The 16324-nt window shown below is 46.7% G+C and overlaps 1 protein-coding gene across 3 annotated transcripts in view; it reads left to right on the top strand.

Annotated features, from left to right (window-relative positions):
* The window catches only part of CA10 (carbonic anhydrase 10 (inactive)), a 409114-nt gene extending 405502 nt beyond the window's left edge, over positions 1-3612 (top strand). For all 3 annotated transcript variants that reach the window (XM_081805240.1, XM_081805238.1, XM_081805239.1), the window contains exon 10: positions 2312-3612. In XM_081805240.1, coding sequence (XP_081661366.1) covers positions 2312-2334 — 23 coding nt within the window. In that variant the 3' untranslated portion in view covers positions 2335-3612. The remainder of the gene's footprint in view (positions 1-2311) is intronic.
* Positions 3613-16324: the final 12712 nt, after the last annotated feature.

Genomic DNA, 16324 nt, shown 5'->3' with positions numbered 1-16324 from the left:
AAGGAAGGAAGGAAGGAAGGAAGGAAGGAAGGAAGGAAGGAAGGAAGGGAGGGAGGGAGGGAGGAAGTTTTATTGGAGCCCAAGTTAGGACAGCTGCCTAGGATACACAGTCTTCACAAGGAAGAAAGTGCTCCCATGAAAGAATATTTGGCTAGGGTTATATACATTTTTTTGCATAAATAGTTACAAATCATTACACTAAGGACATTTCAGAAAGTTGCAGACCTCATCTTAAGCCTCTCATATATACAGCACCATATGACTTTAAACTGATGGGAGCCAGGGAGGTATTTTCCTTTTTCTTTAAGTTTTTTTTTTTTTTTAAGATTTTATTTATTTATTTGAGAGAGAGAGAGAGAGCACATGAGACGGGGGGAGGGTCAGAGGGAGAAGCAGACTCCCTGCCGAGCAGGGAGCCCGATGCGGGACTCGATCCCGGGACTCCAGGATCATGACCTGAGCCGAAGGCAGCCGCCCAACCAACTGAGCCACCCAGGCGCCCTTTCTTTAAGTTTTTACTTAAATTCCAGTTAGTTAACATACAGTGTGATATTAGTTTCAGGTGTACAGTTTAGTGATTCAACACTTCCATACATCACCCAGTGCTCATCACGACAGATGCACCCCTTCATCCCTATCACTTAGTTCACCGAAACCCCCCTCCCCTCTGGTAACCATCAGTGTGTTCTCTGTACTTAAAGACTCTCTTTCTTGGTTTGCCTCTTTCTCTTTCTCTTTTTTCCCTTTGTTCATTTGTTTTGTTTTTTAAATTCCACATGTGAGTGAAATCATATGGTATTTGTCTTTCTCTGACTTATTTCACTTAGCATAAGATAGCAGTTTTATTGCCATTTTACCCAAGGGCCCAGAGAGGCTGATTTTCCAATGTCATCTGTTAGAACAGGACAGCTAGAAGCATTCAAGCTTTTAGCTATGTGCACAATGGACCCCCACCCCCTTTCTCCCAAAAGGGGAGCAAATACTCTGGATGCCAGGTATCCAATGAGGGTAACATGTGTGAGCACATCTTTTTCCGGTGCTCTCTCCCTAGCGGTGACTATTATCCCTACTAAAGGAGACATTTAAGATGACTCCTGCCTCCTGTAACCCTCTCGTCCACATCCAGCTCTCTCTTCCTACACACGCTAAGTATCTGTTGATCATTGTGGTAAACCCTCAACATAGAAAGGAAGATGGAGACAGAACGGAGTCATGGAGATGTCTTCAACAAGGAACCCACACACCTGAGCTCCTGGCCTGGTTCTGTCACTACCAAGCCAGGTAAACCCAACCACCTCATTTCCCCTCCGGACCTGGCTTCTTTCATGACAGTCTCTATACCATCTAGTTCATGACTCGTGAGGAGCAAATTAGAGCCTAGATGGGGAAGTCCTTTGCAGCAATAACGTGCCACCCTAATATGGGGACTATGGATGTTACCAGGCAGCTGCTCCTTGGTCCCCCACTTCATCTCTCCTACTTCCCCCGCATCTCCTTCTTTCTTTTTTCTCTGTCAGACACACGCAAAGTGTCAAAACTATAATTTTCTGTTCCCTTCCAGCCAGAACTACCAGAAAAACAATCCATTCATTGAGCCTTCCCTTTATTCAACACCTAGTTAGGATGCACCTACTGGGTGCCGGGCACTTAGCTAAGTGATGGGAATACAGTGGTGATGAAGACAGATAGGCCCCCATCCATGCAGAGCGTATAGTCTAGAGCAGGGGTGGCAAACTTTTTCTGTAAGGGCCAACCGGTAAATACTTTAGGCTTTTGAGTCATATAGTCTCTGCTACACTCTTATGTTGTAGAGTGAAAGCAGCCATAGGCAATATGTAAATGAATGTGTGTGGCCATGTTCCAATAAAACTTTACAGACAAAAACAGATCACAGGCTGTATTTGGCCTGTGGGCTGTCATTTGCCCAACCCTCGCCTAGAGCGCTGCCATCCACTGGAACTTTCTGCAACTCTGGAAATGTTCTATATCTACCTTGTTTGGTATGGTAGCTACTAGCCACATGTGGCTATCTGACATTTGCAGTGTGGCTAGTACAACAATGCAACTAAATTTTTAGTTTTCATTTTAATTAACTGAATTTATGGTAGCCGCATGTGACTGGTAACAACCCTATGGGACAGCTCAGGCCTAGACGTTTATGAGGAAGCAGAGGGGGTGGTCAGGATACATACATACAATTTACAGAACTGTCCCTTCCCCTTTGGAGTAAGACCCCCAAACTTTGTGTGCATTAATTCAACTATGCCTTGTTTTGTGTTGTGTGTGTGTTTTCCTTTCTCTCTCTTTCCAGTAAATGAATGGCTCCTCAAGTAGGGAACGAGACCAAGAAGAATCTCAAGAAGAAATGCTACAACTGTGAATTGATGTAACCTAGAATGCCCCCTTCTTTCTTCTTTCTCCCTCTCTCCCTCAAGCCTCATTCACTCTTTGGATTGGCCCTTTCTTCATGAAAAGTGTCTGCAAAACCATGGCAGAGGAACACATCTCTTCCACACACTCACTGACACACACACACAAGCACTCGCACACACATGCGAACACGTGCAAACATATCTACACACAGACACACTCAACATGGCCTCCAAGATGGGAAGTCAAGTTTCAGAAAAAACAGGCTCATTCATAAGAGGTCTTAGAAGAAAATAACCAGTTAACCAGATTACAATTTTGATACTGTTTTCCTGAACTAATAAATCTACCCAATGAGACTTTTCAGCCTTTGTACATACAAAATTCTTCCAAAAGAGAGAGAGGAGAAAACACAGCTCCGACAGCATCAAGCGGACTTTGTTCTTGGCATCAAGTTATCTCGGGTGGTGTCCTAGGATCCTCTGAGGGTGCTGGTGACAGGTGAACCAAGACAAAGTTGGCCAAGGACACTTATTTCTAGATTATGATTCTTCTGTTTACTCAAAAAAAGTTCAAAAAGCAAAGGACAGACCTTGAAGAGATACACATTGTATATATATCACTGCAGACTATAAAGAAATGGAATTATTTCCCCTTTGTCACATATCTGTAGTAGGATTTGCCAAGATCAGAATCGATCCATTTGCTGTTTCTTGTTTTCCAAAGGTCATACATTGTGTTTGGTTATTGTTAACAGCCCAATAAATGTGTTTCACAAGTTAATTTCATTTTTCCGCCTTTGGTCTGTTCTCCTTCCTTACGGGCGAAGCCCTGACTCCATTGCAACTGCATTCTTTGATTTCACTTGTTCCTTCATCTACGTGTTCTGTTCATTTGCAGCCAGTTTTGACTGAGTTTGTGGCAATCAGGAATGCATTTGCTAAGCAAGTATAACTTTAATTCCACTCCATGGCTCGATCATTCATACAAGGTGAGCTTCAGCCTGAGATAGCAGGCGACAGATTTCTTGCATTTCAAAACTGCCATCCCCCCACCCCACTGTGATGCTCCCTTGAAGGAATGCACTTTGCCTTGTAAATTCCTGGGAAGGGGGTGTCTTTTCTCTCCAGGTGCAGCCGGATCTCACAAAATACAAACGAATGCCTTTCTTTCCTTGTTTATAATGGTCACTCACTGTGTTTGATTACTGTCAAGAAATCAATAAATGTGTTTAACAAGTTAGCCAGTACCCATGTCTGAGTTTATTGAGGAGGAGGACACTCCCTGCTGAAGCCTCAGGGTCCTGCTGCGTCCACGAGCCATGGCATTGTGGCCGGTAGGGCTGCTGAGCCACCGGAGCTGCCCAGCTGGCCGTTCCCAGAGCCGGGTAATTAATACCCTGGTGAGAAAACATATAGGCTCGGCTGCTGGAAGGAAAGATTTGGATGTTCGTTCAGTGGCCAAATTAAAAATAACTTTCGTCTCTCCTTCCTATCGCGGTCCCCAGAAAGAGGGAAGCGCGCAGGCAGGCAGGGTCCGTGCAAACGGGAAACTTCAGCCAAGTGACACGTTAGCCATATTGACGATGAAAAAAAAATGATCAAACAGCCAAATACTTCATATTTGAAATAATACACTTAATTGAAGTGTTTTCACTTTTTGCACCAATGGGAGTTAGAGGATGGCCTTAGCCATGATGCCCTAGGAGCCAGTTTCTGAGCAATTGTATTTTTGCAGAAAACCAGGTCTGCAAAAGTTCAAGGTAGACAGGGGACAGTCTTCCTCTGTGTGGCTTGCTGCTTTCTCTCTGAGACAGAATCTTCCTGAGCCTGCAAGGGCAGGTAGCGGTGTAGTACAGTGGCTGAAGAATATTGGTAAATCAACCAAACCTGGCTTCAAATCTTCATTCTGCCACTTGCCTGCTTGCTGTGTGATCCTAGGCAAGTGGCTTTACTTCTCTGATCTGGGCATCAGGGGTGCTAATAACCACCTCTGTGAGTTGTGAGGCTTGAATGAAACACAGCTACTTAAAGCAACCAACTCAATACCAGTGACTGTTCTGCACGTGGTGCCTGTGGGTCATGTGTGCGGCTCACCTGGCAGCGTTTATGTGGACCATACCATACCTCCCTCTCCAGGAAGGGCTTAGCACTAATCACAACAAAGCCATCAATTAATATCAAATGAGAGTAATAGATACCCAGCAGTCCGCACATAGGTATATGCCTGACTCGTGTCGGGGCACAGAGCAAGGAGCCCCAGTGAGTACGGAAGGCAGGGGCCAGGTGTCTAGGCTCTGTTCTGTTACTAGCATCCTCTGTGATGCAAATCAACTCCCCTCCAGCGGACGGTGTCCTTATCTAGAAATAAGCTGGACTCGACGACCTCCCATGGCCTCTCTAAGATCATTCCCTAACTCCATCTCTCATTCAGTTCTCAGTCCAGGGAGAACAGAAGAAAACCCAGGCTGACACCCCTGGGGCCCCTGGGCACGGGCAGAATTTCACTCTGGCCAACCAGAACTGGAAATGGAGAGGATGAGCCAGTCTCTCACCTTCCGGGCCAATCCCGAATGTGCCTTCTCCCCATTCCCTGCATGGCCCAAACTATAAAATGGAAATCGGGGCACTTTGCCTTCAAACCATGTGGAAGTAATAAAGATTTACTAGATTTCTACCACTCTAAGAAAAAAAAATAATAGAACGTTTAAACATATCAAAAAGTCCCTGAGAGTTGACCTGGTAAAGCCATTAAGGAACAAAAATCCATTTCTCCATGTGATGTGCATGGGTGTTCAGAAAAGGGGTGGCCACAGTGCCGGCTTGGCCTGCAGAGCTGCAGGCTGACATGGGCATCCTGTCCACCTGCAGGGACATGTGTGCCGTGCCTCAGTTCCCTCCTCAGCAAAATGGGGAGGGGAAGTAAATGTACGCAGAAGAGAACGCTGGGCAAATTGCACGAGAAAAGGGGAAGACAGAGCGGGGAGATCCCCAGTGCTCCTCTCAAGGACATGCTTTGTGGTTTCCAACACCATTTAGAGCCCGGTTCCCACCTCCCTTGGTAGCAGTTTGGTTTCCATGGTGACACCAGGACAACCACCACTGGCCGCACTAGATGGGTCTGGAATGTGAGTAACATGAAGTTTGGGCAGGAGGGCAGGCCTCCATTGCAGCCCCTACCCGCCCAGCTTTGGCTGAAGGGCCCCATTGACAATCATCGAATGACATGTGCCTGCATCCCCAGCATGGGCCCCTACCCTGCCGGACAACCCCCGCCCCTCCCCGAGCACTCCTAGCTCCTGAGAGTAACAGTTTTCTTCTTCCAGAAACCCTGAAAGTAGGACCCCCAGGAGCAGAGACGCCCTTGGACATCACTCACTAGCTGGCAGGACAGAACCTAAGGAAACACCCGGATAATGGGTTGCACACGTCCTGTGGGCCAAGCCCCGGGTTAAGCAACTTGCAAATATCATCTCATTTCACGCACACAGAGGCCCACGAGCTAGTCACCATTGCTGTCCCATGTTATAAAAGCAGAAACTGTACTTCTTACGACTGGGGGTCATGCTCAGGGTTACGCAGCTCAGGAGGGGCAAAGCCAGACCCAGCTCTCTTAAGCGAGTGGTTCTGAGAGTATGGCCTGTCAGCATCACTGGAAACTGGACAGAAATGTAAATTCTTAGACGGCACTCTGGGGTGGGGCCCGGCCATGTGTGTTTTTACAGGCGTCCTCCTGGTGATTCTGGTGCTCACTCAAGTGTGAGGACCACTGGACACCAAATGCTCATTCCTACTCCCTCCTACTCTAGAGGCTCCCAAACTTTGCTACACATTAGACTCCCCCGGGATGTTTTAAAAACCCCAGTGCCCAGGCTGCGCCGCATACCGCTGAAGTCAGAATGTCGGGGTGGCAGCCAACTGTCAGCATGTTGTAAAAATCCCCAGATGAGGGCGCCTGGGTGGCTCAGTTGGTTAAGCGACTGCTTTCGGCTCAGGTCATGATCCTGGAGACCCGGGATCGAGTCCCGCATCGGGCTCCCTGCTCAGCAGGGGGTCTGCTTCTCCCTCTGCCCTCTTCCCTCTCGTGCTCTCTGTCTCTCATTCTCTCTCTCAAATAAATAAATAAAATCTTTAAAAAAAAAAAAATCCCCAGATGATTCCAACATGCAGCGCAGCTGGGAACCACATCCCTGTCTGAAGGACCTGCTCAGAGAAGGGCTCCCCTTGTAAGGTGGATCCATGGGAGCCCAGAGGCCAGCCTGATCTAACGGCTCTTCCCTTTTCAGAATCACATCCCAATCTCTGTGCGCAGTCACTGTTAGGGATGGTCTGAGAATGTTTCCCAGTCCCCTCCTCCTGCCCCAGATCTTCAGTTAACAGGTCTAGCGTTTGGATAAAAAATCTCCCTGTTTTCAATAAAAGAAGTATCAGCGTTTGAAATAAGGGCTTGACACCAACCTTCCAAAACCGACCCCAGGTCATTAGTCCTGATTACTCAGATCGTAGGTAATGTTTCCAAGACTTCAGACCATCATGAACAAACAAAAACAAGTGGTGAGTCAGGAGACCAGACGTTCAGAAAGATAAGCGGGGAGCCTAATGAAGTCATAGGTAAATTATAGTCCTGTCAGTTCTGATGTCATGGGGTCTTTTCCACGGGGCGCTCTCTCCCTACAACCTGGCAGCCCCATGACAAGCCCCAGTCCTGGCCATAATCATCTCAGCCCAGGCCGTAGTCACATCCACCCAGCAGGTCCTCCTGCCTCCAGTCTGCAGACAAGTGAACGACCCTGGGCCGAGATACATCCAAAACAAATATCCAGACTGCTTTCAGATGGGGGGAATATGAGTCCACCCTGAATAAAGGCTGTGGGAAGTTTAGGCTAGATGGGGTGGGGTGGGGGGAGCGGATAATCTAAGACACTTTCCAGGACAGACCACCAAAACACAAAGCTAAGCAGATAATCCAACGGGGTAGCACTCCAAAACCGATTTGATAAAGAAACAGATTCCAGGAGCAATGCAAAAGGACAGGACCTATATGCCATACCTGGACTCCAGGTGAGAAAGCAGAACCGGGGGAAGTAGACTCGGCTGCTCTTCATAGAGTGTCTGCCATGGGTCAGGATGGGGAGTCATGGTGGAGAGTCGTGTCCCATTCCCAGCCTGTTTTAGGATCAGTGAACCAAAATCTCCAACTGGTACATATCTCCAAGATGCAAACTTCCAATAGTCCCCACTTGCTTTCAGGTTAAAGGTTCAAATTCCTTAGCAAAGCAGACAAAGCCTTCCCTTAATGGAGTCTCAACAGATGCCTGCAAATTCATGCCTCAGCCTCCCAGCCTCCATCTGGGTCATCCCTCAGCTTGGAACTCTCTTTCTGGTTCTTCCTCACCTGTGGAAATGCACACCTTTCAAGAAAACCAGCTCAAATGCCAGCCCACCCCAGGCATCCCTTATCTCCCCAAGGAAAACTGTTTCTTCCTTGCCCTGAGCTCACACAGACTACTGACTTTTTTAAAATATTTTATTTATTTATTTGAGAGGGAGAGAGAGAGAGCATGCCCAAACAGGGGGAGGGGCAGAGGAAGAGGGAAGGAATCTCAAACCGACTCCCCACCAAGCATGGAGCCCGAAGCATGGCTTGATCTCAAGACCCTGAGATCATGACCTGAGCCGAAACCAAGAGTCGGCTGCTTAACCAACTGAGCCACCCAGGCGCCCCACACAGCCTATTGATTTTATCTCTGATTAACATTTACTTCATCCAGGTCTGTATCAGAAATAAAGATGCAGAAATCGATGTGTGTTACAGAGATAGAACTCCATGTGGTTCCCTATTTTCCTGTCTGCCCATGCCAGGCAGAAGCTCTCTAACATTGTCCCTTCATGCATCTTTGTATCTCTCCCTCCTATGCACAGAAAGAAAAGAATGTTTAAATCCTATCCTAATTCTTTGTAAATAGAAGGTACTCAAACAAGGTGGTTGGTTGATATGTAGAATTTTCCTATGAGAGGCAGGATAATATTTGATTCTTTCCCATTCAGGGTTGTTGAGCTCCTCCTCTGTACCAGGCGCACACCAGGCGTGGTCCTGGGTTCTTTCACATATATTTTACATATTTTTTTTCTTTTATTTGGTGCCAATAGAGTTTCTGCCATGCAGTTCTTGGCTTTGTTCTGTAGATAAAGGAGTTAATCAGAGAGGTAAAGGTAGCCTAGACCACACAGTTGCTGAGTAGCAGAGCTAACAAAGGCTGATCCTAGAGAAGCATCAAGTGAACTTGGCTCTCAGCTGGTCTAGAATGGAAGGGCTCTTCCTACCAAGACCACCATCGTTTTTCTTTATACTGCCCCCAAGGTACAGAGACCTGCCAATCGTTCCCATCCCCCAGTTAAAGCAGAGTCTCTCCATGGACTCTGAAAAACAAACTGAGGGTTCTAGAGGGGACGGGGGTGGGAGGATGGGTTAGCCTGGTGATGGGTATTCAAGAGGGCACGTTCTGCATGGAGCACTGGGTGTTGTACACAAACAATGAATCATGGAACACTACATCAAAAACTAATGATGTAATGTATGGTGATTAACATAACAATAAAAAATTTAAAAAATAAAAAATAAATAATAAAGCAGAGTCTCGGACTATGAGTCCAGGCCTTGGAGAACCATTCTCGATGTTGGCTGCCCATCAGAGTCACCTGGGGGGAACTTATAAAGGTGCCAAGTATAGGTGGTTCTAAAAGTGCCCCAGGTGAATCTAACGTCAGCTGAGACAGAGACCCACCACTCTATACCAAGGCATTTGCCAAACAGTCCCAAATATAGGCTATAGGCTCCCTGCCCCTGGAACACATACTCCAAAAAAATGAATGAATAGAGAGTGGATGAAAAGAAAAGCAGGACCCCTTTGGACGCCCAGGATGCGGGGTTCTGACACATCACTCCAGCAAGCTGTGCTCATAGGATTTTGGAGTTGACAAGGATACTCAATCCTCACACCCGGTCAGCCTCCTGACCTCAGGGCTCCCATGCAGTGGGAATTCAAAGGATACTGAATGGTTAACTTCAGGCAAGAGTTAAGAGGACGAAACAAAAGCCAAACTGTCACCATGCCCCAGTGGTCCGTTGAGCTCCTGACACCCGAGCGAGTGAGTGGCAGCAGGTCCCCGTCACCAGACAATGAGATGTCTGCCTCCCCAACGGAAGGTGCCTCACGAGTGAAATGGATATAATCATTTCTTTTCTCATATCCTACAAGTTGTGAAAACAAAACCAGAGAAGAGGTGAGAAAAAGCTTGGGAAACGTGTCAACCAAGTGTCAGGCAATGTTAATCGAGGGATGCAAATGTTTCTGTTGCTGTGAAGAGAGGCACATTGCTGGAGAATATGTGTTGCCAGGGGCCCCGCTGGCCACTAATCCCACAGCCACTGAGCGCCAGGCACAAATCCGGGCCTCAGAAATACCTAGGAGAGAGGCAGAGAGGAGGCCCCAGTGTGTTCTGGGATACACCGCCCAGATGCAAACAGATTCCAGAAATGGGAAACTTGAGCTGCATCTGAAGAAGCACTTCTAAGAGTCAGGAACGGTGGGTTAGAAAGGAAAGACCACCTAAGGCACTGTAGGAGGGAGACGTTGATTTCAGTAGAGGCTTCCAGGAGAGAAGGCTCCCTGAGGAGGTGACATCTGAGCTGACAAAGCTCTAAGTGTGTTTGGGCGAATAGGGAAGGAGCCAGCATTCCAGAAAGGCAGGAGCCTGAAGGAATAGGTTGGATGTGTTCCAAAGCTGCGAAATGGGCTGGAAAACAAACTGAGGGTTCTAGAGGGGAGGGGGGTGGGGGGATGGGTTAGCCTGGTGATGGGTATTAAAGAGGGCACGTTCCACATGGAGCACTGGGGTGTTATGCACAAACAATGAATCATGGAACACTACATCTAAAACTAATGATGTAATGTATGGTGATTAACATAACATAATAAAAAAAAAAAGAAAAGAAAAAAGAAATGGGCTGGAGTGGAACAGAGTCCCCAAGGTCACCTTTAGGTGTCAGTCTAATCTTACCTGCGAGAGTTTTGCTGGGTCCCTTCAGAGCCAAGAGCCGACACAACACTTGCTGAGTCACTTCATCAGCTGGACACTGAGGTCTCAGCACCAACCACACAGCTGGCTCTGGGCCAAGCAAGGTGGGGGAAACAGAAGGATAAATTATGGTTCCTGCCCTCAAAAAGTTTAAAATCTAATTGTGAGCGACAATGAATGAATGTGGAACTCTTATAATCTCTGTGACTAAGGAATATTTTGTACTCAGAAGATAATCATTTTTGAAATTGTCAGATAGGTAAGATGGCCAAGTGAGGTTGTACAGTCTGTACGCTGCACAAAAGCGCTCAGCTGAGAGGGAGGCAGGGGACATCTTTCTGCAATTCAGCAGCTTAGAGAGAATGAAGGCCTTCTTGTAATTCACACAAAGGCAACGCTTGCGCTAGCTGAAGCCCCGAAAGGCAGCAACTTTAAGAGCGATAGGAAATTCCAAAATGAAGAACAACATCTTGATTGAAAAGCTCGGTGGGGGACTTTAGTGAAGGAAGAGGGATTTGAATTAGGCCTGCCAGGTGGCAGGATTGGCATAGGTGGGAGGCATGGTATTCTAGATAAGCAGAACAGCTGGGACTAAGATCTGGGGCTAGAACAAGCCTGGCAGGTGCTCTCAGCTTGATGAAACTTCACTGGCTTAGTACAGATCAGATGAAAATGGACCAAGGAAAATTCAGCTGGGCTTGGTATCAGGAAGCCAGGGTGGTTGGCAGTGTGCAAACCAGAAGGAGCAGGTGCTCCTAAGCCTGGCTAGCGTGTTCAAATCTGAGCTCTGCAATTCACTTGCTGGTGACCCTGACAATTATCTTATGCCTCTGAGTTTAAGATTTCTCATCCAAAAAAAAAAAAAAAAAAAAGAGTCCACTCCTTTTGAAATAAAACGGGAAGAGAGCTACCTGCTTCATTGGGTTGTAGAGAAATAATCTTAATATTATAAGCAATAAGAAGCCATTCCTTGAGCAGGAATATGACCAGAAGGGTAAAAAATTATAAGTCAACCTTCTTTATAAGCTTCTCTAAAGCTTCTTCCTATTTCAGAGGAAATAGGAAGGGTATCCCCCCATACCCCTCCCCTCTAGAACCCTCAGTTTGTTTTTCAGAGTCCATCATCTCTCCTGGTTCGTCTCCCCCTCCGATTTGCCCCCCTTCATTCTTCCCCTCCTGCTATCTTCTTCTTTTTTAAAAAAGGTCTCCCAGGGTCCTAAGACTCCCAGTGTTAAAGGGAGAGCCCAATAACTCAGCCACCTTGTCCAGGAAGAAACTTCAGCCACCGGTGCTCTGGGAGATATATGAGAGACCCTAAACAAATGGGGATCAAAGAGGAGACACCAGGAGGGAAACAGTGGAGGAAGAGACCAGTAGTGATGCCCAATGTTCACTAAGCACAGACTATGGGCTCTATGGGCATCAGTCCACTTCATCGTTGCAATTCTGCCGTAAAGGAGGAACTGTTGTAACAACTCTGTTTTACAGAAGGGAAGCCAGAGGTGCAGAGAAGCCAAGCTCCTCACTCAACTAGTAAGTAGCCAAGGAGAGAGCCTGGCACCGGGGCCCTCACTCCTCACCTCTCTGTCACGGTGCCTCGCAGAAGACGTGCTGGTCAGAAATGCACAGCGGAGCTGAATTAGAATAGGTAACCAGTATGTACCCCAAAGAACTGAGAACAGAGACTCAAACAAGTACATGCACACACACGTTCATAGCAGCACTGTTCACAATAGCCAAAAGGTGTATAGAGCCCAATTGCCCAGCAGTGGATGAATGGATAAACAAAATGTGGTATATCCATACAATGGAAGAATGGAACATTATTCACTCATAAAAAGGAATGAAGTACGGATCCGTGCTACAATGTGGATGAAACTTGAAAACATTATGCTAAGGGAAGGAAGCCAAACACAAAAGACTATGTATTTCATTTATATGAAATAACCAGATTAAGTAAATCCATATAGCCAAAACACAGATTGGTGGCTACTAGGGACTTGGGGAAGGGAGCAGAGGAAATAGGGAGCAACAGTTCAACAGGTACAGGACTTTTGGGGGTGATCAAAAGGTTTTGGATCTAGATATAGGTGTGGTTGTGCAATACTGTGAATGTACTAAGTGCCATTGAATTGTTCACTTCAAAATGGTTCACTTTGGGGGTCCTGGGTGGCTCAGTCAGTGGAGCGTCTGCCTTTGGCTCAGGTGGTGATCCCGGGGGTCCTGGGATCGAGCCCTGCATCAGGCTCCCTGCTCAGCAGTGAATCTGTTTCTCCCTCTCCCTCTGTGATTTCTCTCGCTTTCGCTCTTTCTCAAAGAAATAAATAAAATCTTTAAAAAAATAAAATAAAACGGTTCATTTTAAGTTATGTCAATTTCACTTCAAATTCAGAAGAAGAGGAGAGGGGGAGGAGGAGGAAGAAGAGGGGAAACCAAAGCCCAAATCTCAGGATGAACAAGGCCAGGGATGGAGGCACGGGCTTGAGTGGGGAGGGAATTATTGAGAGATGTAGAATTAATAATCAGCCTCTGATCTGTGCACCAGGTTTATTTAAGCCCAACTTTGTGGCATGACTTGATTGATGGGGAAACCCAGTGGATAGCAATGTCTGATAGTCACTGAACACCTCCTCTGCACCAGGCACTGTGCTAAGCCCTTTCCTGGCATTATTCTAGTCAATCCTCCAAGAGTCTTCTGTAATATAAACACATATTGGCCCCGAGCACCGTGAACCAAACAGAGCCTCAAGATGTGTAAGTAACTTGCTCAGTAGCCACTCTTAGTTAGTGGCAAAGCCAGGATTCAAACCTAGGTCTCTCAGACTGTCCAACACTCCACCCTAGGATCTTCCTCCCTCTGTCCCTGGAGAGGCAGAATCCCTCCACCCACTGGGGAAACTCTGGGACTGAGGAGATTGCTACTGTAGACAGCCAGCAACACTTCCCCCCGCCCCACCCCAGCATGTTACTATCCTCCAGGCAAAGAGAAGTGAGCTCGTTCTCCCTGCAGCGGTGTGTCCCAGAGCCCCCTAGCCTGAGTTTGAACCAGCAGTGGGCATCTCAGCCAAGCCATTTCCAATTTTCTTTCCCAACCAGAGATGGACAGGAGAAATCATGGGCGCTCAGGGCAACTGTTTTGTTTCTAGTGAATTAAAACAACTGTCAAACCACTGAGGCCATCTTCCACACTCTTGCTACAGAATTATTCACAAGAAAAGTTTGCATGATTAAAGACCCAAGCCAATTATAGTGAGAAGCCCAGCAACAAAGAGAACCTAGACTCCTTCATGCAGTGTCCAAAAGCATGGAAATAACTAAGGATCTGTCAAACGCCCAAGCTGAAGCCGAGGATGAAAAATTGATAATAAATCTTTTCAAGAGGAAACTGAGCACTGACAAAGAGAAAGCATTAGAAACGGCTCCACTCCAGGAACCCAGACGGCTTAACCCTCACTGGACTGGCAAACAACCCAGGCTTCCCAGAAAAGCCAGAGTTGGGGAGAATTGGTGACACTCGGGGAAGCTTAGGAGGATAGTAGAATTTGATGAAAAAGAGAAGAAATCTGGTGACGCTGAGCATCAGAAACCTCAAGAAATAACTAGTACTGACTCCCCTCCCCCATACCCCACACTTCTACCCATGTTGATAGCAAAGAAAAACATGTAGCTAGTTGGACTCCCCTTGGGTACCTGCTATAAAATTGATAACTCTGGGGAAAAAAATAATTAAGGTCAATGGTTGCTATTGACAGTTCTTAAACCGATGATGAAAAATATTAGCAGATGCAATGTGAAGGTATGACTTCATTTGGGTGGAGAAATTTGTCACAACTGGGAACCTTTATGTGCCAGCCCCCCCCACACCCATCAGAGATTCAGACCCAAGCCCCCCACCCCAAGCATGGTTCCCCTCATGTTGAAATGTGGCTACGTGGTGGGTTATTTATAAAATTGAGCCCGAACGATTATAGAAGTTCAGATTAGGGAATGACCACTCTCTAAGGGAACCTCAATTACCAGTGGAGAAAAAGAGCAAGGACTTCGAGCACAGGTTCAAATCCCAGTGCTTCATCTTACCGGCCGGATCCCCTGGACGTGGCAACTGACCTCTGTGAACTTCAGGGTTCTCATTCGAGACAGGAGGCTATCACCTTCTATTCTCTTTAAGTGTTTTCCCCGAGAACACACGTGTTCTACTGATGCTTGGTGAAGGTCTCTGAAGTCTCACAGCTCATTGGCTCTGGGTCCCCTCTGCATGAACAGATAACGCCTTTCCTCACATTGCTTGGTCTTCTCCAGATGCCATTTTGAAAGTCTTATGTTGTTCCACCTGAGGGTCATCTCTCTCCCTCCAGATTATTAGTAACTTGACGGCTTCCCAGCTGTGAGATGATAGGAGTTATTTAATTTCTTCGAGCCAGTGTCTTCTCATGCAAAACAGGAATCATGAATACAAAATAATATCTAACTCTCATGATTTTGAAAGGATTAAGTAAATTAACATGTGAAAATGCCTAGCATATTGGGCGCCTGGATGGCTCAGTTGGTTAAGTGACTGCCTTCGGCTCAGGTCATGATCCCAGAGTCCTGGGATCGAGTCCCACATCGGGCTCCCGGCTCAGCGGGAAGGCTGCTTCTCCCTCTCCCACTCCCCCTGCTTGTGTTCCCTCTCTCGCTGTATCTCTCTCTGTCAAATAAATAAAATCTTTAAAAAAATTTTTAAAAATTTAAAAAAAAGAAAATGCCTAGCATATTAAAAAAAAGCCTATAAAAAATGTCACTTTCATCTGTTCCTAAAACTGGAACCCCAAAATAGAGGTGATATCTCTTCACACACATAGTAGATATCCCACCACCAACCCCCCTGAATATTTCCATTTCAGGGCTTATTAATGAAACTGCTTAAAAGCATAAAGTTGAACAAAAATCAACTAGGCCAGAACCTAGTCACAAGGCCCCACTCTAGCTGCACTAATGCTTTCTGGAGGCTTGATTTTAAACTAAGTCATCTTCTTCCTCTCTCCTGCAAACCTCCCCCCTCCCTTCTCAACCTTTTGTTTCAGGAACCTGGTACCACCCCAAAGACATGAAGAACGAGGCTGGTAGTGGGTACACAATTTCTGTCAAAACCGGCTAGATCCTGTATTTCCCTATAAGACCCTCCAGAGCCTTCCTCTAGGGGGGTGCTTGCAGTTCTTTTGAAAACCTTCTCCTGCTGAGCCTCCTTTGCCCAGCAAAGTGATAAATTATCCTCCTTCTTATACCAAACTCTGCCTTTGAGTTACATATTTTGGCTCCGGAGCACAGAGGTCAGTTTTCAACAACATTAACACGCATTTGGGGCATCATCAATAGGTACAGATGAGAGGAAATCTAGCCAATGACTAGGAGGAGGAGGGTATATTAGTGAGGTTAATGAAAGCTAACTGCTGTAACGATCAACCCCCCCAAATCTCGGGGCTTAACATAATAAAGATTTATGTCTCTCTTGCATCACAGTTCAATGCCAAGGTTAATCTCCTTGGTAGCTCTCCTCCAAGCAGTGAGTGACTCAGGGATCCAGGTTCTTCCAATTCAGGCCAGTCCTGGAAGTAGCATACATCATTCTCCCCACATCCTATTGGCCAGAACCTAGTCACTTGGCCCCACTCTAGCTGCAAGGGAAACTGGGAAATGTAGTCTCCCTGTGTGACCAGAGGACCATGGAAACAGTTTGATAAGCATGTGACATTCCCCCTGACACAGTCAATGCAGGGTTGCAGGGAGGAGGGCTAGCCCACTCTACCTATTGCCTTAAGAAACACAGTAGCTGTGACAAGAGCCTAACCGGGGCACACCCTGCTCTTGAGAAGCTTTACCTACTCTTGACCTAACAG

Source organism: Leptonychotes weddellii, chromosome 15 (genome assembly GCF_054177405.1).
Source record: "Leptonychotes weddellii isolate Sample4059 chromosome 15, ASM5417740v2, whole genome shotgun sequence".
In the NCBI taxonomy this organism is placed as follows: domain Eukaryota; kingdom Metazoa; phylum Chordata; class Mammalia; order Carnivora; family Phocidae; genus Leptonychotes; species Leptonychotes weddellii.
This window is presented reverse-complemented; position numbering and strand designations above follow the sequence as displayed.